Source organism: Epargyreus clarus, unplaced genomic scaffold (genome assembly GCF_041222505.1).
Source record: "Epargyreus clarus isolate Ecla_fem2 unplaced genomic scaffold, WU_Ecla_fem_2.2 ptg000018l, whole genome shotgun sequence".
In the NCBI taxonomy this organism is placed as follows: domain Eukaryota; kingdom Metazoa; phylum Arthropoda; class Insecta; order Lepidoptera; family Hesperiidae; genus Epargyreus; species Epargyreus clarus.
In genome coordinates this window covers 2350131-2377405 of record NW_027332226.1, presented here as the reverse complement: position 1 = coordinate 2377405, position 27275 = coordinate 2350131, and the positions used below count along the sequence as shown (strand labels likewise).

General features: G+C 34.6%; 4 protein-coding genes across 7 annotated transcripts in view; 2 read left to right on the top strand and 2 right to left on the bottom strand.

The window, feature by feature from the left end:
* The window catches only part of chm (lysine acetyltransferase chameau), a 40217-nt gene extending 34409 nt beyond the window's left edge, over window positions 1-5808 (bottom strand). The window contains exons 1-5 of the mRNA XM_073082722.1: window positions 5633-5808; window positions 3988-4905; window positions 3161-3351; window positions 1084-1208; window positions 212-405 (exon numbers count right to left, since the gene is read on the bottom strand). Coding sequence (XP_072938823.1) covers window positions 212-405; window positions 1084-1208; window positions 3161-3351; window positions 3988-4905; window positions 5633-5647 — 1443 coding nt within the window. The 5' untranslated portion in view covers window positions 5648-5808. The remainder of the gene's footprint in view (window positions 1-211; window positions 406-1083; window positions 1209-3160; window positions 3352-3987; window positions 4906-5632) is intronic.
* Window positions 5809-12946: 7138 nt separating this feature from the next.
* Tbc1d15-17 (TBC1 domain family member 15/17) lies at window positions 12947-23613 on the top strand. Of its 4 annotated transcripts, none has more exons than XM_073083182.1 (10): window positions 12947-13195; window positions 14210-14402; window positions 15066-15485; window positions 15948-16122; window positions 16589-16685; window positions 17113-17529; window positions 18385-18572; window positions 19095-19221; window positions 19599-19791; window positions 20931-23613. In XM_073083182.1, the coding sequence occupies exons 1-10, from the start codon at window positions 13154-13156 to the stop codon at window positions 20945-20947; spliced, it is 1869 nt and encodes a 622-aa protein (XP_072939283.1). In that variant the 5' UTR covers window positions 12947-13153; the 3' UTR covers window positions 20948-23613. The 4 variants fall into 4 exon arrangements, with proteins under 4 accessions (XP_072939283.1, XP_072939280.1, XP_072939281.1 ...); XM_073083179.1 differs by having other exon boundaries at window positions 19599-19847; XM_073083180.1 differs by having other exon boundaries at window positions 19599-19901.
* A 109-nt stretch (window positions 23614-23722) lies between these two features.
* On the bottom strand, window positions 23723-25214 carry LOC140749929 (uncharacterized). The gene is made up of 2 exons (XM_073083183.1): window positions 24930-25214; window positions 23723-24809 (listed from the first exon to the last, which is right to left on the bottom strand). The coding sequence occupies exons 1-2, from the start codon at window positions 25059-25061 to the stop codon at window positions 23841-23843; spliced, it is 1101 nt and encodes a 366-aa protein (XP_072939284.1). The 5' UTR covers window positions 25062-25214; the 3' UTR covers window positions 23723-23840.
* Window positions 25215-25652: 438 nt separating this feature from the next.
* Window positions 25653-26433, top strand: LOC140749733 (uncharacterized). The gene has a single exon (XM_073082879.1). It carries the CDS (start codon window positions 25689-25691, stop codon window positions 26364-26366), a length of 678 nt encoding a protein of 225 aa, XP_072938980.1. The 5' UTR covers window positions 25653-25688; the 3' UTR covers window positions 26367-26433.
* Window positions 26434-27275: the final 842 nt, after the last annotated feature.

Sequence of the window (27275 nt, the reverse complement as noted above, 5' to 3'; positions counted from 1 at the left end):
TTAGAATATACTCCGTAACATAAGGGCAGACTAACGCAGCAATATACCCGTAGGCGAGAACGGGCAGGGGAGCGTGCCGGGGGGATCCCGTTGTCTTCGTCCCGCTAATATCTGCAATTTGCTATTGCAACGCGACTCACTTCTATATTCGGATCAGACTAGCAGTTTGGCACAGATTACATGAGTGATATACACCTCTTATCCCACTCACCTTGACTTTCAGCTGGTACGCTCTCTGCTCGATAGTGGGCATGGCTCTCGGTCGTTGCTGCAGCGCGGCCAGGGCCCGCCTCCTCGTCGCGGCGGCCGCCTGCCTCTCCTCGGCCGCGGCCACGCACCAGGCGGCCGTCACGTTGTGGTAGATGGGACACGCGTCCCACGTGAAGTGCCGGTCCGCCTTGCCGCCTTGGGGAAACCATTACTTTACACATGCAAAGGTTATATCACATTATTATTATTTATTGGAAAAATAACTTGTGTATATAAAAATATATCTTTGTGTTAAACTTTATTAAATTTGATCTTTACTGATATTTCGCTTTTGCCGTTTATATATTGCATGTTATTGTATACTAAACCAATCGTAATACTTTTTTTATATAATAAAAATTGCCTAATACATAGTTATATAGTTACGTACAACAACTATAGCAGCGTTTAAACATAAATTAAACTTGTTCAACCGTAACTTCCGTCTCGAATAGGTAACGCCATCTATTGGCGGCATGGTAAAACGTTTTGCACCTGCCATGTAACATTTCGTCATATATGAAAGAAATACCGAGACTTGGGTACAAAACAAATACAGGTCTGTGGAAATACAACTCCCCCAGACCTGTAGTTGGGCCAATGGGTACTAATTTACAAATTAAAAAAAAAAATACAAATATCTCAACATTCTTAACTAAAGTTATCGGAGATGTGTTGCTCCTAATGAGAACTAATTTAGGACATCCCCATATATTGAATTCTTCCTTACCAAACCTTTCAAACTACATCACAATAATCACAGCCCTGTGATGCCCATAAACATGGCAACATTCCTCAAGAAAGATCTTCAATGACCTCACACCTAAAACATACCAAGATGACCACTAGAGTCACAATCCCTGACTGGGCAGCATCGCTCTGAAGGTGGCAAGAGTATGTCTGGCTCCGGTATCGGCTGTAACACTGGCCGGCTCTTCAGGGGCTTCTTGGTTTCTTTCCTGTAATATAAGAAGCAATTGTCAAATGGGATATGTATGTCATGGTTAATGACTAGAGATGGGCAGAGGGTTTAAACCCAATGGGTGGATACGGGTTTAAACCGGGTATTTTGGGTGAAATAGGGTTTAAACCCAAATAAACACCCAAACAGCGGGTGTAAACTATTGTCATTCATATTTTTATTTTCTTCGTGTAATATCATTTTTAAAATAATATTGTAAACAATTCACTAAATATGCGCTCTAAAAGCACATATTTCATTTAACTACGCTGTTATAGTCATGTTATAGTCCATTCGGATGTGTTACATTTGGGTTGCAATTTTCGAAGACCCGATTTTATTTTATAGATGTGAATGATTAGTGTAAAGGGCTTAGTGTACAGTTAAATCCTAATTTGTGGAGTCCCAACTGTTGTCCCTCGGCCGCCATCTTGAAAAAAGGGGCACTAAGCGTTTTTACGCTCTACCAGGCAAACTATTCGTCGCACAGAAATTTAGTAAGAACAATTATGGTTTCAAATTGATTTATCTATAATTTTAGTTCTATAACTTTTTGTCGTTAAACCAAAAATAACAAAGATAATAACAATAATAGATTAAACTTTGGGAAGACTTTTTTTAACTTTTTTCTAATTAATTTACAGAAAATGACATTGAAACATTTTGATAGAGGAGTTTTTATAGTCCGGTCAATTTAGACATAAAAATAGTAATCAAATAACATAAAGCTAAATTTCCGTAGAGACCTTGGGTTTACCATCACAAGTAGAGTTCTAAAAGTCCTCATCGATGTGTGTGTCGGCACTTATTCGGGGTCAAACGTCAAAATTTTCGGCTTTCTGGATTTTTCTCGAAAACGGTAAATTTTATCGAAAAGTACCTTGGACCAAAGTTGTAGCACTTAAAATTTTCTATAAAATAATGTTTATATTTTTTTTCTTAAAGCTATAATTATTAAGATATTACGTAAGAATTACATTTTACATTATATGCCCATATTCCCACACCACCTGTGCAATAGTATACGAGAGGTATATTTATTTGTTTTAGTTGTGCGATATTTGTTTCGTCAAACAAATAATAATTAAAAATGTAATAAAAATAGATGAACCCCTAAAAATGTTATATTAAAAAATGTAAAAACATTAGAAATACAGTAAAAACCTATAGTATATCTATTAAATAAACATTTGAACTATTTTAAAAGCTTTGTGTAGATTTTATTAACTCATTTTATAAACACCCAGATAAATACCCAGTGGGAGGAAATAAACGGGTATTTATTGGGTTTAAACCCTGCACAGGGTTTAAACCGGGTTCTTTGCCCATCTCTATTAATGACGACAAGATCTCATTTAATAACATAAGAACTTTGTTTTAATATTTTGTTGTATGTCTCACATTGTTGAGTGCTAAAAGTTAAGTACTAAAATATATTTAAATTAATCCTCAGGATAATTCCTTCAATCTCGTCTTATGTGATCACAATCCATTTTTGTTTGCTTATGGAGGTGACGACAAATGAACATAGACAATAGAACATAGGTGTTTCCGAAATTCGCCATGCGCACAGAAAATTTTATTGGACTATAGCAATTGTTATTTGTCTATTATAGTATTAATATAGTTATTGTGGTAAGGGGGATATATTTTTTCGAGGCCTTCCAGCTTAGTCCTCAGAGGTAGCGGCGCATCTGTAGCCGATCTCAAGTAGGAACCTACTCCTATTTGGGGTTAATTACAGATATCCATGGGCGGCCGTAGCCACATACATCAGATGGGCTGCATGCTCATCTGCTATTCCTATATTATAAGCATCCCTTACACTTTCCCATTGCACTTGTCGTCGGCATCAGAGTCGGTATACGCAAATTGGTCCTTTTGCGTGTATAGAAATCTTTATTTATTATCATACTAATTGAAACAAAGAATATAAGAAGTAGCCCTTACACTTTCCCATTGCACTTCTCGTCCGCATCAGAGTCGGTGTCAGTATGCGCCCGCGCGGCGATCCGCGACGCTCGGGCAGATCGCGAGCGGGTTAACTTGCGCGGTATCGCACCGTTAGCTGCCGTTGAACCGCTCTTAGAACTGGAGTCGCTCTTCGCCGTTGCACCTGTTGATGTGCTCGTTGTGTCTTGCTGGAAACGTGAAATATAGACATTAGATATAAGAATTACGTGAAATTAAATTTTTAGTTAGTTTTATAATGACAAATTAATCTAATCTTAACTTCTTAACATATTATTAAAGGATAACTTGTTTAACATATTTTTTGTATAACATTCATTTTATATATTGCTACCAAATCTCATGCATGTTTTTTCATGTTCTTAGTGGATATGTTTAAATAAATCAATAAATATTTTATATGAGCCAATTACAGTGGCACTTACAATGGTTATAAATGTAATATGTAATACATGGGGCTTCTGATTCTTTTAATCTTCATCTAAGCTGCTTTATTATCTATTTTCAACAAATCAGTCTAAGGGACTTTTTACTATAATGCATATTAACGCCACATGTGTGTCTCAAATGCGTGCATGCAACTTTCATCCTTAATCTCACTTTTAATTATCCTGTCATTCAAAACTAACATATTACATGCGACGGGTTTAAGACATGCGTGACGATAAAGGCAATAATTTGAATACATGTATTTTTTAATTATCAATAATTATCAATATTACAACAAGGTTTCATGGCAATTTTTTTGAGCATTTTATCTTTGGTTCCTAAGGACAGTAAAATTATATTTATAAGTAAAGGCTTACCTTGTTGTTTTGTATTGGTGACTTTGCATGTCCATTTGTCAGTTCCTCCTTTTTGGGTGTGGGGTCACTGTCAGTCTCTGATGATACGGACTCAATAGACGATTGGCTAGACGTACATGATGACGCACTCTTGTCTTCCAGTATTTTCTTGGGCGGTGGTCCATTCGACCGACTCGCGCGTCGTTTATTTTTTTCCTTCGACCCATTAGAATCATCATTTAGTATTGGTGTTAGTGGTGATGGTGGTGTATCCTTCTCTTCGCTTGACTTCCTCAATGATCGCTTATTTCTTGGTGATGCTTTTGGACTTGGTTTAGACGATTTACTTCCTTTGCTCTCTGTTTCCGACTCTGAACTGTTGTCTGGTGAAAATATACTCTTCTTTTTTAATGTATCGCTTTTGTTCATCTGATTTGCTTTTGGTACCGTTTTGGAAATTGCCTTGTTCTTGTCTCCAGCTGGTGTCCGTGGTGCTGGCTTGGCTTTGACCAGAAGAGAAGCTGTTACTTTGGATTTTGTTGAGCACCGCCGTCTTGGTGGTAGGGTTTTAGGGCTGACTACTTTGGGGATGTCATCATCGCTGGAAGATGAGATCTTTGTTTTGGATGACCGCCTTGGTTTGGGTTCTTCCTTATTTTTGACATCCTCTTCAGGTGGGGGTTTTGGTGGAGATTTGGGGGATTTGGGAGATTTTGGGGATTTGGGGGATTTAGGTGACTTCACTTCAACAGCAGCTACTGGTGGAGCTGGAGTTGGTACAGGAGGAGCGATGGTAGCAACCACCTGTGGGATGTCAGATGTTGAAGATTCAGAATCGGAACTGCTGGAGCCTGATCCGGAGCTGGTGGAAGAGCTCCCGCTGCTGCTGGAGTCTGATGTTGATCCAGAACTTGTGTCTGTGCTACTGTGGTTAGTATGCTGGAAATTGAACAATGGAAATTTATTAGGTTTTCACTTTGTATTCGTACTAGTATTACAGATATACTAGGTAGATAAATATGGTATACTAGGTTAAATGAGCTCTACTCAAAATCCAATATTTTTGAGAAAGACAAGGAGATATAATTCATATTGCAATCATACAATCTACTCTTACTTAACACATGTTAATTATATTACAAGTATTTTTATATTATCTGTCAAAGATCTTGACATACTTTTAATTTTCAGCTTCAATTATTTATATTATGTGAGCTATCATTTCAAACTTTACAAATAACAAGTTTATTCAAGTGAAAGAAGCATCACTAAGTAGATAAGTAACTGAATACTGCTCACTATTAGATTAAAGACATTTATTGACATTTATCAAGCTCTAATTTTTGAGTTTCAGATATATAACTGTATTCTTCTTCTTTAATACCTTTAAAACTAGGTTTATACACAAATTTACTATTCAACCAAGTACCTCTTTGGCTTATTATCCGTCAAGATACATGAAAATGAGTAATCAAACGTGAATAACAATAACATACCAAAATACAGTTTGTTTTTATATCTTTTAAACACATTCGTGATTGTATAGATGAATAAGAAGTGATTAATCAAGTCTATATTAAGGACTCCTGAAGGTTGGGACATCAAATCAGCACAAAATGCCAGTTTGGAGCAACAACATAGCAAAATAAACGAGCATGATACTCACGTCTAGGTTTGTCATGGCTGCTACTAGTGCCTCGTAGGACTGTATTTTGACGGATACGGCTAGCTGGGGCACGCCGAAATATCCTTTATTTATCGTTGTGTTTACAATACAACGACTTCAACTCTTGAATTAAACAAAATAAGCAGCATAACGCACAGAGACACAGATGCACAGCAACGCTGTGACATATATGACAATTTGTCAATACTTACGTCAAGTTGACAGTAAAGTGAAAGTTATGCACACAGGTAACGAAAGTCCGCAGTTGTATAATTGCATATCTTAATATCATTTTGATGTGTTTTTCATCTTCTACGTAAAAAGAGGCCGTATCGCTGTCACTAACAGTAAACAATGTTGGTGAACTTAGCATAGCATTTTCCAGCAGAGCACTAAAAAATGAGAGTTCTATTCGCATGCACATGAGTTCTATAGTTCCTGATAGTTTTCAGGAATAGTTCTGGCGATTTCACGGAGATAAAGCAGAATAAAATAATGCTCTGCTAACTTCACAGAGCAGAGCATTTTCTACATAATTGAAAAAAAAGCTATTGATTAGTGTAATTAGCTTAATATCTAGAGTTCCTAATAGTTTTCAGTGATAGTTCTCGCGAAATAAACTTAAAAAATAATTTATAGATAAAATAAATAGACAAAAATTTAACCAAAAAAAAAATATGCAAAAAGGTTATTTAAAAGTGGAAACTCGTCGATTTTGCAAAGCCTAGTAATAAAATGATACATTTGTACAATAACTGACCCAGGGACTCACACTAAAGTGCCAGCACACTACAGCATACTAGAATAGTACAAATCGGAAAGATTTTCGACAAAACTTTTTTTCATATTATTTTCACGTAACCAGGGGGAAGGAACTCAGCGGTTTTACATAGGCTAGTAATATGGCTACAATTAAAAAATATAACCAATCCCAGAACTCGCACTAAAGTGCCAGCAGAGCATACTAGAATAGCAAAAATCGGATGGATTTTCGACAAATATTTTTTTTTCAATCATGTCCACGTAACCAGATGGCTGGAACTCATCGGTTTTATGTAGACTAGTAACATAGTTACAATTTAAAAATACAACCAATCCCAGAACTCACACTAAAGTGCCAGCAGAGCATACTAGAATAACAAAAATTGGATGGATTTTCGACAAATATATTTTTACAATCATGTCCACGTAACCAGATGGCAAGAACTCATCGGTTTTATGTAGACTAGTACCATAGCTACAATTTAAAAATACAACCAATCCCAGAACTCACACTAAAGTGCCAGCAGAGCATACTAGAATAGCAAAAATCGGATGGAATTTCGACAAATATTTTTTTTTCAATCATGTCCTGGTAACCAGATGGCGAGAACTCATCGGTTTTATGTAGACTAGTAATATAGCTACAATTTAAAAATACAAACAATCCCCGAACTCACACTAAAGTGCCAGCAGAGCATACTAGAATAACAAAAATTAGATGGATTTTCGACAAATATATTTTAACAATCATATCCACGTAACCAGATAGCGAGAACTCATCGGTTTTACATAGACAAGTAACATAGCTACAATTTAAAAATATAACCAATCCCAGAACTCACACTAAAGTGCCAGCAGAGCATACTAGAATAGCAAAAATCGGATGGATTTTCGACAAATATTTTTTTTTCAATCATGTCCACGTAACCATATGGCGAGAACTCATCGGTTTTATATAGACTAGTAACATAGCTACAATTTAAAAATACAACCAATCCCAGAACTCACACTAAAGTGCCAGCAGAGCATACTAGAATAGCAAAAATCTGATGGATTTTCGACAAATATTTTTTTGAATCATGTCCACGTAACCAGATGGCGAGAACTCATCGGTTTTATGTAGACTAGTAATATAGCTACAATTTAAAAATACAAACAATCCCAGAACTCACACTAAAGTGCCAGCAGAGCATACTAAAATAGCAAAAATCGGATGGATTTTCGACAAATATTTTTTTTTCAATCATGTCCACGTAACCAGATGGCGGGAACTCATCGGTTTTATATAGACTAGTAACATAGCTATAATTTAAAAATATAACCAATCCCAGAACTCACACTAAAGTGCCAGCAGAGCATGCTAGAATAACAAAAATCGGATGGATTTTCGACAAATATATTTTTTCAAACATGTCCACGTAACCAGATAACGGGAACTCATCGGTTTTATGTAGACTAGTAATATAGCTACAATTTAAAAATACAAACAATCCCAGAACTCACACTAAAGTGCCAGCAGAGCATACTAGAATAGAAAAAATCTGATGGATTTTCGACAAATATTTTTTTTCAAACATGTCCACGTAACCAGATAACGGGAACTCATCGGTTTTATGTAGACTAGTAACATAGCTACAATTTAAAAATACAACCAATCCCAGAACTCACACTAAAGTGCCAGCAGAGCATACTAGAATAGCAAAAATCTGATGGATTTTCGACAAATATTTTTTTCAATCATGTTCACGTAACCAGATGAAGGAACTAATCGGTTTTATGTAGACTAGTAACATAGCTACAATTTTAAAATACAACCAATCCCAGAACTCACACTAAAGTGCCAGCAGAGCATACTAGAATAGCAAAAATCGGATGGATTTTCGACAAATATTTTTTTTTCAATCATGTCCACGTAACCATATGGCAAGAACTCATCGGTTTTATGTAGACTAGTAACATAGCTACAATTTAAAAATACAAACAATCCCAGAACTCATACTAAAGTGCCAGCAGAGCATACTAGAATAGCAAAAATCGGATGGATTTTCAACAAATTTTTTTTTTCAATCATGTCCACGTAACCAGATGGCGAGAACTCATCGGTTTTATGTAGACTAGTAACATAGCTACAATTTAAAAATACAACCAATCCCAGAACTCACACTAAAGTGCCAGCAGAGCATACTAGAATAGCAAAAATCGGATGGATTTTCGACAAATATTTTTTTTTCAATCATGTCCACGTAACCATATGGCGAGAACTCATCGGTTTTATGTAGACTAGTAACATAGCTACAATTTAAAAATACAAACAATGCCAGAACTCATACTAAAGTGCCAGCAGAGCATACTAGAATAGCAAAAATCGGATGGATTTTCAACAAATATTTTTTTTCAATCATGTCCACGTAACCAGATGGCGAGAACTCATCGGTTTTATGTAGACTAGTAACATAGCTACAATTTAAAATTACAACCAATCCCAGAACTCACACTAAAGTGCCAGCAGAGCATACTAGAATAGCAAAAATCTGATGGATTTTCGACAAATATTTTTTTTTCAATCATGTCCACGTAGCCATATTGCGAGAACTCATCGGTTTTATGTAGACTAGTAAAATAGCTACAATTTAAAAATACAAACAATCCCAGAACTCACACTAAAGTGCCAGCAGAGCATACTAGAATAGCAAAAATCGGATGGATTTTCGACAAATATTTTTTTTTCAATCATGTCCACGTAACCAGATGGCGGGAACTTATCGGTTTTATATAGACTAGTAACATAGCTATAATTTAAAAATATAATCAATCCCAGAACTCACACTAAAGTGCCAGCAGAGCATACTAGAATAACAAAAATTGGATAGATTTTCGACAAATATATTTTTTCAAACATGTCCACGTAACCAGATGGCGAGAACTCATCGGTTTTATGTAGACTAGTAACATAGCTACAATTTAAAAATACAAACAATCCCAGAACTCATACTAAAGTGCCAGCAGAGCATACTAGAATAGCAAAAATCGGATGGATTTTCAACAAATATTTTTTTTCAATCATGTCCACGTAACCAGATGGCGAGAACTCATCGGTTTTATGTAGACTAGTAACATAGCTACAATTTAAAAATACAAACAATGCCAGAACTCATACTAAAGTGCCAGCAGAGCATACTAGAATAGCAAAAATCGGATGGATTTTCAACAAATATTTTTTTTCAATCATGTCCACGTAACCAGATGGCGAGAACTCATCGGTTTTATGTAGACTAGTAACATAGCTACAATTTAAAATTACAACCAATCCCAGAACTCACACTAAAGTGCCAGCAGAGCATACTAGAATAGCAAAAATCGGATGGATTTTCGACAAATATTTTTTTTTCAATCATGTCCACGTAACCAGATGGCGGGAACTTATCGGTTTTATATAGACTAGTAACATAGCTATAATTTAAAAATATAATCAATCCCAGAACTCACACTAAAGTGCCAGCAGAGCATACTAGAATAACAAAAATTGGATAGATTTTCGACAAATATATTTTTTCAAACATGTCCACGTAACCAGATGGCGAGAACTCATCGGTTTTATGTAGACTAGTAACATAGCTACAATTTAAAAATACAAACAATCCCAGAACTCATACTAAAGTGCCAGCAGAGCATACTAGAATAGCAAAAATCGGATGGATTTTCAACAAATATTTTTTTTCAATCATGTCCACGTAACCAGATGGCGAGAACTCATCGGTTTTATGTAGACTAGTAACATAGCTACAATTTAAAAATACAACCAATCCCAGAACTCACACTAAAGTGCCAGCAGAGCATACTAGAATAACAAAAATTGGATAGATTTTCGACAAATATATTTTTTCAAACATGTCCACGTAACCAGATGGCAAGAACTCATCGGTTTTATGTAGACTAGTAACATAGCTACAATTTAAAAATACAACCACTAGTCTACATAAAACCGATGAGTTCTCGTCATCTGGTTACGTGGACATGATTGAAAAAAAAATATTTGTCGAAAATCCATCTGATTTTTGCTATTCTAGTATGCTCTGCTGGCACTTTAGTGTGAGTTCTGGGATTGGTTGTAATTTTAAATTGTAGCTATGTTACTAGTCTACATAAAACCGATGAGTCCCGCCATCTGGTTACGTGGACATGATTGAAAAAAAAATATTTGTCGAAATTCCATCCGATTTTTGCTATTCTAGTATGCTCTGCTGGGACTTTAGTGTGAGTTCTGGGATTAGTTATATTTTTAAATATTAGCTATGTTACTAGTCTACATAAAACCGATGAGTTCTTGCCATCTGGTTACGTGGACATGTTTGAAAAAATATATTTGTCGAAAATCTATCCAATTTTTGTTATTCTAGTATGCTCTGCTGGCACTTTAGTGTGAGTTCTGGGATTGGTTGTATTTTTAAATTGTAGCTATGTTACTAGTCTACATAAAACCGATGAGTTCTCGCCATCTGGTTACGTGGACATGATTGAAAAAAAATATTTGTTGAAAATCCATCCGATTTTTGCTATTCTAGTATGCTCTGCTGGCACTTTAGTATGAGTTCTGGGATTGTTTGTATTTTTAAATTGTAGCTATGTTACTAGTCTACATAAAACCGATGAGTTCTCGCCATCTGGTTACGTGGACATGATTGAAAAAAAATATTTGTTGAAAATCCATCCGATTTTTGCTATTCTAGTATGCTCTGCTGGCACTTTAGTATGAGTTCTGGGATTGTTTGTATTTTAAAATTGTGGCTATGTTACTAGTCTACATAAAACCGATGAGTTCTCGCCATATGGTTACGTGGACATGATTGAAAAAAAAATATTTGTCGAAAATCCATCCGATTTTTGCTATTCTAGTATGCTCTGCTGGCACTTTAGTGTGAGTTCTGGGATTGGTTGTATTTTTAAATTGTAGCTATGTTACTAGTCTACATAAAACCGATGAGTTCCCGTTATCTGGTTACGTGAACATGTTTGAAAAAATATATTTGTCGAAAATCCATCCGATTTTTGTCATTCTTGCATGCTCTGCTGGCACTTTAGTGTGAGTTATGGGATTGGTTATATTTTTAAATTATAGCTATGTTACTAGTCTATATAAAACCGATGAGTTCCCGCCATCTGGTTATGTGGACATGATTGAAAAAAAAATATTTGTCGAAAATCCATCCGATTTTTGCTATTTTAGTATGCTCTCCTGGATCTTTAGTGTGAGTTCTGGGATTGTTTGTATTTTTAAATTGTAGCTATATTACTAGTCTACATAAAACCGATGAGTTCTCGCCATCTAGTTACGTGGACATGATTCAAAAAAATATTTGTCGAAAATCCATCCGATTTTTGCTATTCTAGTATGCTCTGCTGGCACTTTAGTGTGAGTTCTGGGATTGGTTGTATTTTTAAATTGTAGCTATGGTACTAGTCTACATAAAACCGATGAGTTCTTGCCATCTGGTTACGTGGACATGATTGTAAAAATATATTTGTCGAAAATCCATCCAATTTTTGTTATTCTAGTATGCTCTGCTGGCACTTTAGTGTGAGTTCTGGGATTGGTTGTATTTTTAAATTGTAACTATGTTACTAGTCTACATAAAACCGATGAGTTCCAGCCATCTGGTTACGTGGACATGATTGAAAAAAAAATATTTGTCGAAAATCCATCCGATTTTTGCTATTCTAGTATGCTCTGCTGGCACTTTAGTGCGAGTTCTGGGATTGGTTATATTTTTTAATTGTAGCCATATTACTAGCCTATGTAAAACCGCTGAGTTCCTTCCCCCTGGTTACGTGAAAATAATATGAAAAAAAGTTTTGTCGAAAATCTTTCCGATTTGTACTATTCTAGTATGCTGTAGTGTGCTGGCACTTTAGTGTGAGTCCCTGGGTCAGTTATTGTACAAATGTATCATTTTATTACTAGGCTTTGCAAAATCGACGAGTTTCCACTTTTAAATAACCTTTTTGCATATTTTTTTTTTTGGTTAAATTTTTGTCTATTTATTTTATCTATAAATTATTTTTTAAGTTTATTTCGCGAGAACTATCACTGAAAACTATTAGGAACTCTAGATATTAAGCTAATTACACTAATCAATAGCTTTTTTTTCAATTTTGTAGAAAATGCTCTGCTCTGTGAAGTTAGCAGAGCATTATTTTATTCTGCTTTATCTCCGTGAAATCGCCAGAACTATTCCTGAAAACTATCAGGAACTATAGAACTCATGTGCATGCGAATAGAACTCTCATTTTTTAGTGCTCTGCTGGAAAATGCTATGCTAAGTTCACCAACATACGCCGCCTTGCAAAATATTCCGTCGGATTATCGCGGGTCTACTGTAATGTTATTATTATATTTTTCCCCAATCTAAATTACATACCTACTATAGGATTGCCAATAGTAATTTTAAGTACTTCTGCTTGACTTTGTACTTGTCGTATGGTGTGCGCTTAACAAGAGGTATTTTTCAAAAGTGTCTTTAGTTACTCTGTGGTTGTGCTTGTGCGCATATATTGTATCTCTATTATTCACTTTTCGTAGTCTATGACTTTGTTTACTTACCTTTTACTTTAGTTTTTGTGTACATTTGTACAAAATTCCTCTGTAGCAAAGTGGCAAATGGCAATGTTTGAAAATAATACGTGTTGTGATTCTAACGCGACGTAGTTTCTCGAAGTGATTGTGGTATTGAAAACTGGTGTACGTTTTGATTTTTATGAAAAATGTCCTCTAGTTCCGTAGAGGATATACCTGAACAATGCAAGGTAGGTCAAATATTGTAATAATTATTGTTTTGTAGCAATTGGTATGACCTTGGCTTCAAACCACTGTTCGTACAGTACCGTAGCATCGGTTAAGTTTTTATTGCGAAATATTCTAATCTAAAGTTGCGTCACATATTTCAGTACTCTCGTTACATGCGTAGTATTTTTAGGACATCAATGTCCTGACAATGAATCAACAATGTTTCGTTGTGTCAGCGTTATTTTAGGCACAATACACCACTTTGTATTAAATAAATAACGTATATAAACCTGTTTGTATGGGATGATAATCATAAGGAAAACTAAAGATTATTCATCTCTATGCTGCTCGTATCGACAACTCATTGTTACGACATTGCAATAAATATGATAAAATTGTGGGTTTACAAAAGCGTTATACATGTAATTCAAGATTAGTTTCTCAGAAACCCACAAGAACGATAAAAACATCACTCAACAATATCATGATCAGTTATTATAAAAACTTGACTGTAAATGAACATTGTTACGTATTGTAAGTTGAAAGTGTAAAGGTCAACAAATTAGCATCATTTTAATCAAAATAAGACAGCTGTACGGTATATGAGTCATGTTTTTAATAAATGTTATATTTCCTTGGCATTTCCCATTGCTTATAACTAATCAAATAGGTATCAGAATACAAATGTCTATTCAGCCATATCACACAGATTAGGATATATTCAGTATGTAAGTAGAACCTGATGTTTAAGACGTTTCTCTTGATCAACTTTTAAGCTTCAAATATTCCTTAGTTCTTATTAAACTAAGTTACATCATTTGAACTACCTCTGAACAAAATACTTTGATATGTTTTAATTTTTCTGCATTCTTCTTTTAAAGTTTCTTCTAACTAGTTATTGATTGCTGCAATTAGGATAATAGTCAACAATCTGAAGTGAACATTATTTGACAAAGTTAGTAGGATAAATAATTTAGATATGCTTTAACTAAATTTATAGTTTTTTATAAGATAAGTCCACTTGTTCTTACCAGGACCTGTTCACTCAAGATGGAGTGCTGCTCAAAGCCAGCATGGGCAGGCCAATCACAGACCTCAACGCGATTGGGATGCTCTGCATAGTCCAGAATCCTGATGGATCAAAGTGCATAGAATGGAGACCGAATGATCTCATCACTATTGATTCAGACACGCAGGACCATGAGTGGGCGGTAGTTAACACTATTGGTATGAAATTTTGAGTTTTTAATGCTGTTTCATGTAGTAATAGTTATCATGCTGTCAATGGACATCTGAATCCAAATCAGGATGAAATCCTAATCCTAAATCACACACCCATAACAGTTAAAAATATCATAGTCTAACAGGAGGAAATAGTATGTATGAGAAAGTATGTTTGTATTTTTTTTAATAATTTATATGGTAAAGAAGCAAAACATGAATGTAACTATTTACATAATATTTATATACTTTAGTATAAATTCTGTAATTTACACATTCAATACCCCATGTTTGCTTCATGAAATATAATCTGCCAACTAAATTGTGTATACCAACTTTGTTATAATGATGCCCTAGAAATTTTAACCTTTTTCCTCATTCACATGAGGTAAATTTCATTTTCCTTTTCAATAAAAAAGGTTTCACATATATCTGGCGATAATAATAGCTAGATATGGGCTTTAGCAGTACATAACAATCTATGTATTATTATTTAATTAACTTAAACAACTTTTGTATACAATATTTTGGTAGGTATACTGTTATGGTGGATATAAATATAAATTATGTTAATACACACTGTATAGGAGAATTTTTATTTTTTCATACCATAGCATGCGTCTTCAATCCAAAAAGCTAAAAAGTTGTTTATGTTGTACATATCTACAGGGCGTCGTCAGCGCACACTAAGTGGCAATATAACATCAGATTACGCTACAGCTCGCGCGAGGATTATCAAAATACCTCTAGACGACCTCAAGCAATTCCGGGTGACTCGCAATAACCAACAGATGCAGTTCTCCACAAAGCCCGGAGTCTGGCAGAACACATTCTACTTCCAGCATGGAAATGCAGAGATCTTTGTAGCATACCTCAAGAACCATGTGAAAACTGCTAAAGCTAGGCATGACAGGAATACATATGTGGTGGTGGAAACTAATATAGAAACTCAAGTGCTGAATAGATCCTTCGCTGAGTTGGATATCTTCACAGAGAATACGACAGATGTGGTGTGGAATCTAGTGACAAATTTCAAGCAGAGGCCTTACGAGACGACTATGGAAGCTTTTTCGAAATTGACCGATATAGGTAAGGATAGATAGAACCCGATTACTAAAAAAACTATATCATAGTGAGTGATATCTTCTGTCTAATATTATTATTTGTTTTACTATTCTCATAATTATTGTTCTGTATTTATTTCACAATATACAAAGAAAACTTCAGAATATATATTCTTGTCCACAAAAAACAAAAAAGGTCCTTTTGTTTGGAGATTTTTTTGGCCTATTCTATGAGAGGGTTCCATATTCCCTAACTCCTCCTATATCCAGGTTATCCCATCCATTCATCCATCCTACGACCATGTTTGCTGATGTTTAAATGCTGCTGTAACCAATTCCAATCCTGTGGATAAAAAGAAACAATAATTTTGTTTCTTTTTATATAGAAACAATATTATTGTTTCTTTTTATGTTTCTTTCTATGAAAAAGAAAGAAACTAAGTTATTGTATCTTTTTATCTTACAATCTACTTACTTTTTATCCAAGTGTATTATGGCAACGAAGCATTCACGAACGGTAAACGAGACGTATCAGAGGAGGTTGCTGATCTGTTGACCAAGAGCATGAGCGCGCTGGAGGATGCCACGTCGGTGACCAAGAGTGATGAGTATGAGGTCATCAGCGTAAAGCCCACGTTGCCGCCGCGGCCCTGTATACCCAGGTATTGTGAGGATTATATCTATTTATTTACTTTTTAACCGACTTCGAAAAGGACAAAGTTCTATATTCGACTACATTTATTTTAAGTTCAAATGATTAGTTAGGGCCAGTTGAATAACGGTTTCTACGCTCATAGTGCTAAGTGCCATGACACACACAAATACGGAAACACAAACACTCAGACACAGAAAAAGAAAAGAAAACTTAATTCATCATTTAGATAGATACCTAAACGATGAATTAAGTTTTCTTTTAGGTTAGACAGATGTCTAGGTGGGGTCGACTCGGAACCTCATGGCGTGTCAGACTGGTATCATACTGCTATCACAGAGCTCCAACTGTAGAGAGAATATTTCTTAACACTCACTTGAAATTTGTCTCTGTTATAAATTATAGTATCAAACATTACAAGTAGTACCATTAAAAGTAGTACAATTCTCATTGATAAAAGTAGTATTTGGTTGCAGAGGTCATCCACTGTCAACAGAGAAATGGGATGGGATACAAGACACGGAGGGCAGAATTACAGAGGTTGAGGGTGTCAAACAACTCATATTTAGAGGTGTGAGTGTCTTTGCGATTGTGTTTCATAAAAACTATATAAAAATTACAAAAGTTTATTAAGATTTGTACAAAATGACAATGCATGCCGAGTACAGGCGAATAGTCGTGAGTTTAAGTATGTAAGTAACCTACACGGGAGTATTCGGTTCTCGCCCAGTTCTCTGCCGAGTTTTTCAGCCCAAATGATTATTCGTCAGTAGTCCTGCTCAGCGTTTACATACTAGTCATTACTCATCCAGTTACACGAAATTTTTGCGACTAAAAATAAAATTTAAAGCATATTTTTTTCTCCTATTGTTATCCAAATATCAGACTGTACTTTTACTTTTTACTGGACCAATAGTAAGAAAAGTAGAATTTGTAAAACCTGATTGCTTTGTGAGTTAATCATTTTTTGTACAATCTAGAATTCATTTCAAATTCGCAGGGCGTCGCCCACTCAATCCGACACTCTGTATGGAAGTACTTGTTGGACTATTACCCGTGGAACATGACTCACAGTGAACTACGAGCTCATCACAAGCGGAAAACCGAGGAATACTTCTCCATGAAACTCCAATGGCGTTCTATGACCGAGGGACAAGAAAACCGCTTCTCAGAGTACCGAGACAGGAAGAGTTTGGTGGAGAAAGATGTGAATAGAACAGATAGGACGCATCCCTTCTTTGCTGGGGATAATAATCCTAATTTGGTCGTCCTGCAAGACATCCTGATGACATATGTGATGTATAACTTTGATCTGGGCTACGTGCAAGGGATGAGCGATGTACTGGCGCCGCTTTTGTTGCTGCTGGGCAACGAGGTGGACAGTTTCTGGTGCTTCGTTGGGTTTATGGAGAGAATTGTAAGTAAAACTAACCAAACAAACATTTTCACCTCAATCTGTTAGGATGTCATGTGTTTTACCTACCATAAATATATAGAAAGATCATGTTGTGTGGGAAACATTCATGTTATATAAGGAATTCTAGTGCAAAGTTAGTAATGTAGAAAATATTATGTAATTTGTGAGACTTTAATGATTCAGGTAAAATTCGTAAATTTTTTTTATGTGCGAGATGATTGTTAGAAACCTCAACAGAGTGCATTCTGATCCATTTATACTCTATCTGTGGTGTAATATTAGCCGTATTAATAAATATCACATAATTTTAACGTACCATACATTTTAGTAATGCATGAATAAATTTAGTACAGTGCCACCTAGCATCGCTCCACTGGTGGAATCTACACTTATGCATTTAATTCGCCCATTATTGAACCCTCTTATTTCTATACATCCAGTTTTTAAAATTTTTATTCTATTTTTTATTATTTCTTTTTTTCCTATAATTATTCTTTTTAGCATAACAATTACCTTACTAACAATGAAAACCGCATATAAATTGTATAGTCCGCGCCAAACTGCTAGTCCGCTCCGAATATAGAAACAAGTCGCGTCGCTATAGCAAATTGTAGACGAAGACAGCGCGGGAGCCTCCCGGCACCTTCCGCTACCCGCCCCCGCCCACGAGTACACAACTATGTTAGTGTGCCCTTACGTTACGGAGTATATGTAAGACTGCGGACTAGTAGTGTGGCGCGGACTATACCAGTGATATTGAAGATAAATGGTAACATAAGTTTGTATAAACATCCTCTCACTTCAAACGCATATATCGTCTCCGTTCCGTCGTGGGTAATAAATGTTAATTCCCAGGCGCCAAACTTCGACATGGACCAGGCGGGCATGAAGCAGCAGCTGCTGCACCTGCAGCAGCTGCTGGCGTTCGCGAGCCCCGCGCTCGCGCGCCACCTCGCCGCCAAGGACTCCGGGAACATGTACTTCTGCTTCCGCTGGCTGCTCGTCTGGTTCAAGCGGGAGTTCTCCTTCAGGGACATCATGAGGTGAGGAACGATGCCATAGCTCCATTGTCACTCTCATGATAATTCATCGTCATCAAGTACATCATAACTACCATCATCATCATCCTCAATTTATTACTGTTACAATGCAAGGGCATAGGTCTACCTGTAGGTTTAGAAAGGTTTAGGTTATAGTCCTTCACACGGGCTAAGTGCATATTAATATTCTCACATATACAGGTTCTTTCACTATATTTCCTCTCAAGTTAACGCATGTCATAATTATTTTCTAATACACAATTAATTTTTAAAAATCTGAAGTCAGAAAAGACTAAATATTACACTACTAAGCTAGCATCGTGACACGGCCTCCTTTCTCACAATAAAAAGGTTATAGGGTTCATTCCAATATGCTGCCTACTGCAGATTAGTAGAGTTCACATCATGGCTTTAGAGAATCAATTTTTTTGCTATCTCTTGGACTAATTTGAAGTCACCAATATGTTTCAGTTAGGAGTACAATTACTAGTGTATTATGTTTAATAAAACAGAATTAATTTGCAGGTTGTGGGAAGTGTTATGGACAGGGCTACCTTGTGCGAACTTCCATTTGTTGATCTGTGTTGCAATACTTGATGCAGAGAAAGATGTTCTCATCAGCAAAGACTATGGTTTCACTGAAATACTAAAAGTGAGTATGCACTTTGCTATCTAATATTACGTGAAGTTTCTTTAAACTTAAATATGTGATTTTGACCTTTAATATATTATGACTACCTTAGTTTAGGGCTTAGCATAGGGTTCAGTTCCTAATGTAGAACATATTAAATGATTTTTTGTTTTTCATTAATAATTAGGCTTTATTTTCCTTTAGTTATAACCTGATTGTTCAATCTATAAAACATTTAATAAACTTAATTATAAATATGAAGGATGTTTTTTTAGATCAACTTGGAATTATTCAGCAATTATTCAAATCTTTCAAACCAGCCTATTTTCTTCTTAGTTATCAGTTGACACTTCTTAGTTATTTTCTGTTTTTCTACTATACTTTATTTATTTTTGCAGCATGTAAACGACCTATCAATGTATCTAGACGTGGACAAAATTCTGAGCACGGCCGAAGGCATATACCACCAAGTGGTTTCAGCGCCACACCTTACCGACCAAATACGAATCATCCTTGGTATGCCCACCGTTGGGCCCACGGTCACAGACCCAGACCCAGAGCCCACGACGTCCACAAGCGTACAAGCAAACGGTACGGACAAAGAAACAACAGATGAGAGTCAGATGAACGGACGAGATATGGAAGAAGTTATGTATCAGATAGGCTTAGATATGAATTTCTGAGGCACGACTATTGCTAACGTATGTATGTATTGTATTGTAGATGTAGTAGTGTTGTGTGTGTAGTTGATTAACATGTGTTGTTGTAGTTTGTAGTTGCGATTTTTTTGCTCAGGTGTGGATGGAATTGCATGTTGAGATTGAGAATTTAAATCGTCATGAATGGAATTATGGTTTTTATCATTGCAAGCTTTTTATTTACTGTATAAGATCACTAGAAGTAACTCAGTGACGAGCCAAAGTAAATGTTTATCATGTTGAAATAGACAATAGGTATTTGAACTTTTGAATACAAGCTACCTTATGTTAGCAGCTATTTCTGCATTATATGGATATAAATGATATGTAAATACTGTCAAATAGCCTAGGAGTTTTGGTAGGAATGGCATGGAATATTTTATTGCTAGTATTTTGGACTTTTTAATATTAGAATTGAACTATATGTATAGACTTATTTGACATGTAAAGTCTCTGCCTAAATAGTACGTACTCTACGTTACTATTCAGTACTTTGCATTATTTGCTGTCTACCTAGTTTTTTCAATATAATTTATTTATTACATCATTATCAATTTTTCTATATTTCGTAAATGAAATGAAATATTCAAATAAGAAATATAATAAGAATTGTTCATGTATGCTTCTATATTAATGTTTACAATAATATTCTAGATATCGCTTTATATATTTTTGTTGGCGATTTACTATTATGACTTCTTTAAAAGTTAAAATTTTAATACACCAACAACAAGCAAATGTGCTAATATACTTTATTTGCAATTTATATTCGTGCTAATTAAATTATTCATTGCTTTAAAATCTATAACATACTTAAAAGTGACTAATTATTATAGGTAAGCACATGAAATAAAAAAGCTTTATAGAATGATTACTGATTGGTCTAATCTTAGATTCATTTTGCTTGGAAATATTTAATATTTTGCGTAAATAAGAAGGTAATAAGAATAGATACACCATCCTTGTAGAGCTGTGTATGTATTTTATAATATTGGTATGTTATTATATTATAATTACTATGTTTTCTTGCAGGTTACACTCGAATATAACGGCATGGAGATATCTGTTGTAACGAAAACCGTATGGGCGTTGCTTGCCTAGCACATGTTTTAATACATGACACGACACGTGTCACAGACTGGACAGAGTGATAATTTTATATTATTATACAAATTTCATAAAATACATAAATATTCGACGCCTTTCGTTTATTATACTTGTTGTATTAATAAATACTTATGTGAACCAATTGATATAATATAACTGCATCGAAGTATGTTTTGAATGCTTTTCAAGCTAATTTTCCTAGATATAAAAACGTTTTTCAATCCTAAAATTCAAGACTTGATTAAAAATATTCCAAGAATTTTTAGAATTATTAAATCCTATCTCTTCCATTAGCCGATGTGTCGTTGAAGCTACTTCGATGCATTCAATGCTTTTCAGCTTATATCAGTACTGGACGTAAATAAGTTAACAAGTCGAAAGTGTGCATTTTCATTGCAGCTATTTCTACACTTTGGTGAGAGAGTTACTTAAGTTACATGTTGCGTCTATGCGTTAATAAAGACTCGTTAACTTACCTATTTATTCACCCTATAAAACAATCCTAATGCTTATTAATTTAATAATATATATAATATATAAACATGTAAGTTGCCTTGTCACCATATTCATGCCTGGTTTCCATATTATTCCTCTGTAATTATAATAGCATCAGAAATCTTTACAGAATTTCATTTTGTGTGACAGTCGGTGCCATTTCATGCAAAGATGTATAATTATGCCTTTACCTATAGGCTTAGTGTGATAAACATAAAACTAAATGAATAATAATTAGCAATAAAACATTTATTTTGGATACTTGATTCGTAGATTTAGTGTACAAATTGAATAATCTATGTATATTGAAGAATTTGCAGATTCTGGTTCTCAGAAAGAATGTTAAGTTTGTAGTAACATTGAAGAGGAGTAGTTTTGTTTAGGTAAAGATATGAATTGGTTGCATTTATAATTATTTGGAAAAAAAAATGTTTATTGAAATATCTATTTTGGTTGTAAAGTAATTATGAAGACGAAATTTGTTAATTTATCATTTTCATAGCTTCTATTTAATCTTTGTATAATATGTCTAAAGCTACTATTTTTTGCCTTGTATTGGATGAACCAAGTGATTTTTCTTTTGTTTAGATACAGAATAAATATTATTTTGGTACAAAGCAAAGAAATTATCTATTTCCAATTTTTTCCTTTATTACTATTATTACTCGCATTTTTTTTTAAATCAAACTTGGCTAGAAATATTGCAATGAAGATTGGTCGGAAATTATAAATTGAACTAATGTTTCATATTACTTAAAACAAATAGAAGAATATGTGGCATTCTTGGGGACACCTTTTCATACTGCTTAACTTTAAATTGGGCACATTTTATCCTATTAAAATTTATTGCATACTGTTCTGCTTCATTCAATCTATCTTAGATGTTTGTAAGCCAATTTTCATTATACAGTTTTTTGTATTCAAGGAGACTGCCCGCCAACGCCTTTTCCTCCCACCGACCGAGACAATTAGATTTGAAAAGTTCCTTTCAATATTGTTCACAGTTTCATACAAATTTTCAAAGTTTATTATTGTTAATTCTTTTGTATAATACTAAAATATGTTAGTTATAAGTCAAATTGTATTCAACTGCTGATTCTAAATTATTTTCTTTTACGCGGTATGATTTCTTGTTTGTTATTTCGTAAAGTAAATAAATAAATAAATCTTTTGTGATAAATTTTCATCCCAAAATCGAATGATTGTCAATTCATTAGAATTATAATTATTCTAGATGTAAGTCGTATAAATATAGATTATTTTGTTACATTTAATCTAAGAGGTGTCTTCGCATCTGCTGTTCATATACATATTCGTATTTAAAGGTGCTGTGTTTTCGTTATCATATAAAATCTGAAAATAATAGTGTGATGTTCAATAAAACAAAAATGCCTCATGTGCCTGATTGCAAATAGTTTATAGACACCCCTTAGATATATGAATAGAAATGATTTAAGACCTTTTATCTACAGACATAGAACGTGTCAGGCAGGGACCGCGGCATACAAAATCATATTTATGTATAAAATAGTTAGACATACTTAGCCCGTCTCTGCGTGACTCCGTTACTGTACAAATAAATGCGTCATTGAACATCGTATATAATAGTATATTGTCTTCCATTGCACGCATTTCACTCGCTCTGTCTGTAGTGTAAACGAAAATGAACTCTTAATCATCTATTATGAATACTAAGGGTCGATCCACATTGCGGGCTTGTCGAATTCGAAAGTAGTTAATGTAGCATTCTATCCTACACGTACCTTTTACGAACGATCTTAAAATTGATGTAGGTACTGTAATTGGGCTATAAACCGTCCATTCATCCATAAATAAATTATAATAGGTAAGTTTGTGGTCATTCTCACTAACCTAACATTCATGTTGTAAGTACTGCTGCTTTGACCTTATTTCATTTTAAGACGAGCCCATTAAATTGCTTTTATTTATTGTTCCTTGAGTATGGGCCAATCAAAAACCAGAATAATGTGGATCATCCCTTACTTAATAAAATTGTTTATTATTATAAATTAGTTAACACATAATTACTCCTTGTTTATATGTTTGTAATTACTTGAAGTATTTTATTGAAATTATTAGTACTTGCCTAAAACTGTTGCTTTTATTTTAACCCTGCTCCTTAAAATTAATAAGAATTAGTAAGAAATATTGCACACACAAAAATAAAGTATCAGCTATACAGCCAATAAATACAAACAAAATAAATATAAAACATTGTTTATTAAAAAGTTAAATAAATAGAGTTGCAATACACATAGGTACATTAGTAAATGAGATCATAATAAAATTTGTACTTAATACTTATATATGCTTTACTTATTATAAATTCAAAACATTGATTGAAATTTGTGTGTGTGATTTCAAGTGAACATTAAGTCCATATCTAGTCTGATAGGATTTGTCACACATGTGGCAATGGAAGTTCTTGACGCCCGTGTGGGTGAGAGAATGCCGTTGTAGTTCGGACTTAGAAAAGAACCTTTTACCGCAGTTCTCACAACCATACTTCTTTTCTTTTAAATGATTTTTACGTATGTGTGAACTGCGGGCACTGGAGGAAATAAATGTTGCATTGCACACTTCGCATTTGTGATTCCTAGTTCTTTTATGGTTCCACAGAATGTGAGAATTGAGGCTGCCAGGTACTTTGAACTTCTTTGGGCAATATTTACAGGCGTAAGGTCTATCATTGCTGTGTGTTAGCATGTGTATTCTTATGTAACCAGGAGGGTATGACTTGCCACATTGATCACACTGTCGTAATACTCTTTCAGCTTTGATTTTACCCCTGTCTTGGCTTGGTTGGCAAGCATGGTTGTTCAACTCACTCACACTAATAAATCCTTCCCAGCAATTCTCACACAAATAAGGTTTTAGGTGAAGTTTCCGATGTCTCACTAGTGACCGAAAATCATCGAATTTTTCAGGGCAATAGTCACAACTCCTTCCAATAGCAGATTTTACTGGATGGTTAGTTGTGCAATGTTCACTTAGAGTTTTAATATTGTGGAATTCTGCTTTACATTCTACACAAAACACTAAATTCATATGTGTAGGTTCGGAATGACTTCGGACTTTTTTTTGGTAAACTCTAGAGTTACAAGTGGGAACTTTGTGGTCATCTGATTCGAAATTTAAGTCGTAATTATCGCTAGTCGAGTCTAATGTATAACTTTCTTCTAAACTTTTGGCACTGTTTTCTATGAGAACTTTAAAAGAATATGTAATTGTTAGCTGATAGACACAGTTTATGCAAATATTCTCAGGAAATTGGTCCTCTGGTGAAATCTGTGAAGAAATCATTATAGAAATTTAAGATAATTGTTATATTTAATTTCTAATTATTTACATTTTCAATATTTACAGTGAGTTTGAATTAACGAATGTCTAAAAATGTATTAGTGTTACCTTGTAATGATAAAAATTATCTAAAATATCTGATAATCGAACGCCTTCGCCTGCGATAGAAATTACTGTATGAATATGTCGCATCTCTTTACCCTTTCCCAAGCAGGTTCTACACCGTTCTTTATAATTCATTTTATTTGGTAAAACCAATTATTGAATAATCCGATAATAACAAATATCGTAAATTGTATTGGCTAAAAGAGAAACTTCTGAAACAGAACTCAAAACAATATTTTTATTCCGGGAGTTCTATGACTTCTGTCATTTTGTGACAGTCTGACACTAAGAGACTTTTTTATGGTTTCCGGCTTGGGAATCATTTGTTTCAACCTATAAAGTACCATACCATCAAGTAATAATATAACAAAGTAATTGCTTTAAGGGTTCGTACACAAAACTGCGATGCGACGTCGCATCGCAAAAATCTGCGAGCTCCCTCGACGCATCGCAAGAACTTGCGAATTGATTCGCATCGCACAGTGGTTGTTGTTGTTGGTCACCCTGAGAGACGCTACGCCGCACGATATCGCATCGCAGCAATTCGCATCGCAATTTTCTGCGTTGCGAATTCGCATCGCGTCGCATCGCAGTTTTGTGTTCGAGCCCTAAGTAATGTGTGATCACATGAGTTTTATATTGTTTTTTATTAAATGTATCAAATTATGCAAGCAGGAGAAACTTGCTAGCATTAAAATAGATATTAATAAACTGTAAAAATCACAAACTGTCAACGAATGTCAAAGTCACACAAATGTCTCAATGTGCATAATGTTTTGCAACAAACCTAAAAATGTAAATAGGAACGTACCCGCCAAAAGGAATAGAAAACGAAGAAAGAAGGCGACTTACCCCCAAGAGAATAAAAAACCAATACAAACCGTTCAGAACAGTTCGAGTCTAGCGATCGCGATGTCTCATTGGGCGGAAACCTACACAGCTGCTGCTACCTGGCAATTGAAGCACCAGATTGCGTATTGGAAATCGCGAGCTAAGGCTTTAGAATACGAGAACAAGGTACTCCATGATGTTATTAAGAAGAATTATTTCAAAGACTCCGCGCTACCGACGTCTAATACTGCAGAATCTTCAGAATCGAGTGAAGATATCGGAGAAGGAAGTGAGGAAGAACAAGATGAAGAAGTCGAAGTGAGCGAGGAATTTATCGAGTTTTTAAAGAAAAACGCGAAGTACAAAGAAGATGCCAGGCGAGAGAGGGAACAGTATAAGGCGAGTAGAGAGGAAAATGATGAAACATGTATGGAGGAGGAAACTGTTGAAGGGTCCGAAGAAAAGAAAGCGAGGTTCAAAGAATTGTACGGTAGTAACTGGGAAAAGATTATGGCCTTAGAAACATCTATATTGTGTGATTTCATCCATGAAAAAGATACACAAAGACCACAGTACTGGCCGAATATACCGTTTAACTTTGATTATTGACGACTGTACTGCTTTAACTTGTAATTTATAAGTATAGTCGAATTTAAGCTAAACTTAAGTTAGGTACTTACAACTGTCAATTTTATTTTTAGCTGCATTTATTAATTTTGAATAAAATTAAAAGGATTATTAGATTCTCAGAAAATTATTCACTATTAAATTCAGAGCCTATGAATTGTTAAAATGTACATGAAAATACAACAATTAGGTGTAAAGTACATGAATTTCTTTAAGAGAGCCCTGTAGCCAAAATAAGTCCTACGTTTTAGTTAGACAATAAACCACTATCATTATATCCATACCACATGTGAATAAGTTAATAAGTTGAAAATGCACAATGTTCATTGCATCTATTGACAAGTTGTGTATGTACAGTAATTAAGACCCGTTAACTTACTTATTCACCCTATAAATTAAAATTATTAAACAATCCTAATGTTTATTATGACTTAAACAAAATAATGTACATAAATATATTTACAGTAGATCGACATATCAACATATTCACGCGTGGTACGGATATTATAATTGCTCGAAAGTCAGCTGCCCTTTTTAGGTCACTTAAATAGTAATATCATATTTTTACTGTAAAAGACCTACTAGTACCTTCCAAATGATTTTTTTTTATTATTTTCTATAGTTACAGTTTATGACAGTGCTCTTCTCGGGATATACACCTATGGTACATACCGGCATAGTTGTAGAACAAAGTTGGATTTAACAAGTACCAAACTTTACAGGGCAGCCATTTCAAGTTATTCACAAACGTCATTTACTAAGGGTGCATTTCAAATCCGTCGTTATACCAACTGATTAATTTGAAAACTAAAATACATAGAGTTTTTCTGTAATGTAGTAATAATATTTAGACAATATGTTAGCCAAATATGATAAAAAGCGAATTTCGCA

Excerpts from the sequence above, each read along its gene's own strand:
- Tbc1d15-17 (XM_073083179.1), top strand. The coding sequence starts at position 13,154 with ATGTCCTCTAGTTCCGTAGAGGATATACCTGAACAATGCAAG. Across the intron at positions 13,196-14,209 it reads ATATACCTGAACAATGCAAG|GACCTGTTCACTCAAGATGG; the intron begins GTAGGTCAAATA and ends TGTTCTTACCAG. Across the intron at positions 15,486-15,947 it reads TTCGAAATTGACCGATATAG|TGTATTATGGCAACGAAGCA; the intron begins GTAAGGATAGAT and ends TTTTTATCCAAG.
- LOC140749929 (XM_073083183.1), bottom strand. The coding sequence starts at position 25,061 with ATGAATTATAAAGAACGGTGTAGAACCTGCTTGGGAAAGGGTAAAGAG. Across the intron at positions 24,810-24,929 it reads ATAATTTTTATCATTACAAG|ATTTCACCAGAGGACCAATT; the intron begins GTAACACTAATA and ends ATTTCTTCACAG.
- LOC140749733 (XM_073082879.1), top strand. The coding sequence starts at position 25,689 with ATGTGCATAATGTTTTGCAACAAACCTAAAAATGTAAATAGGAACGTA.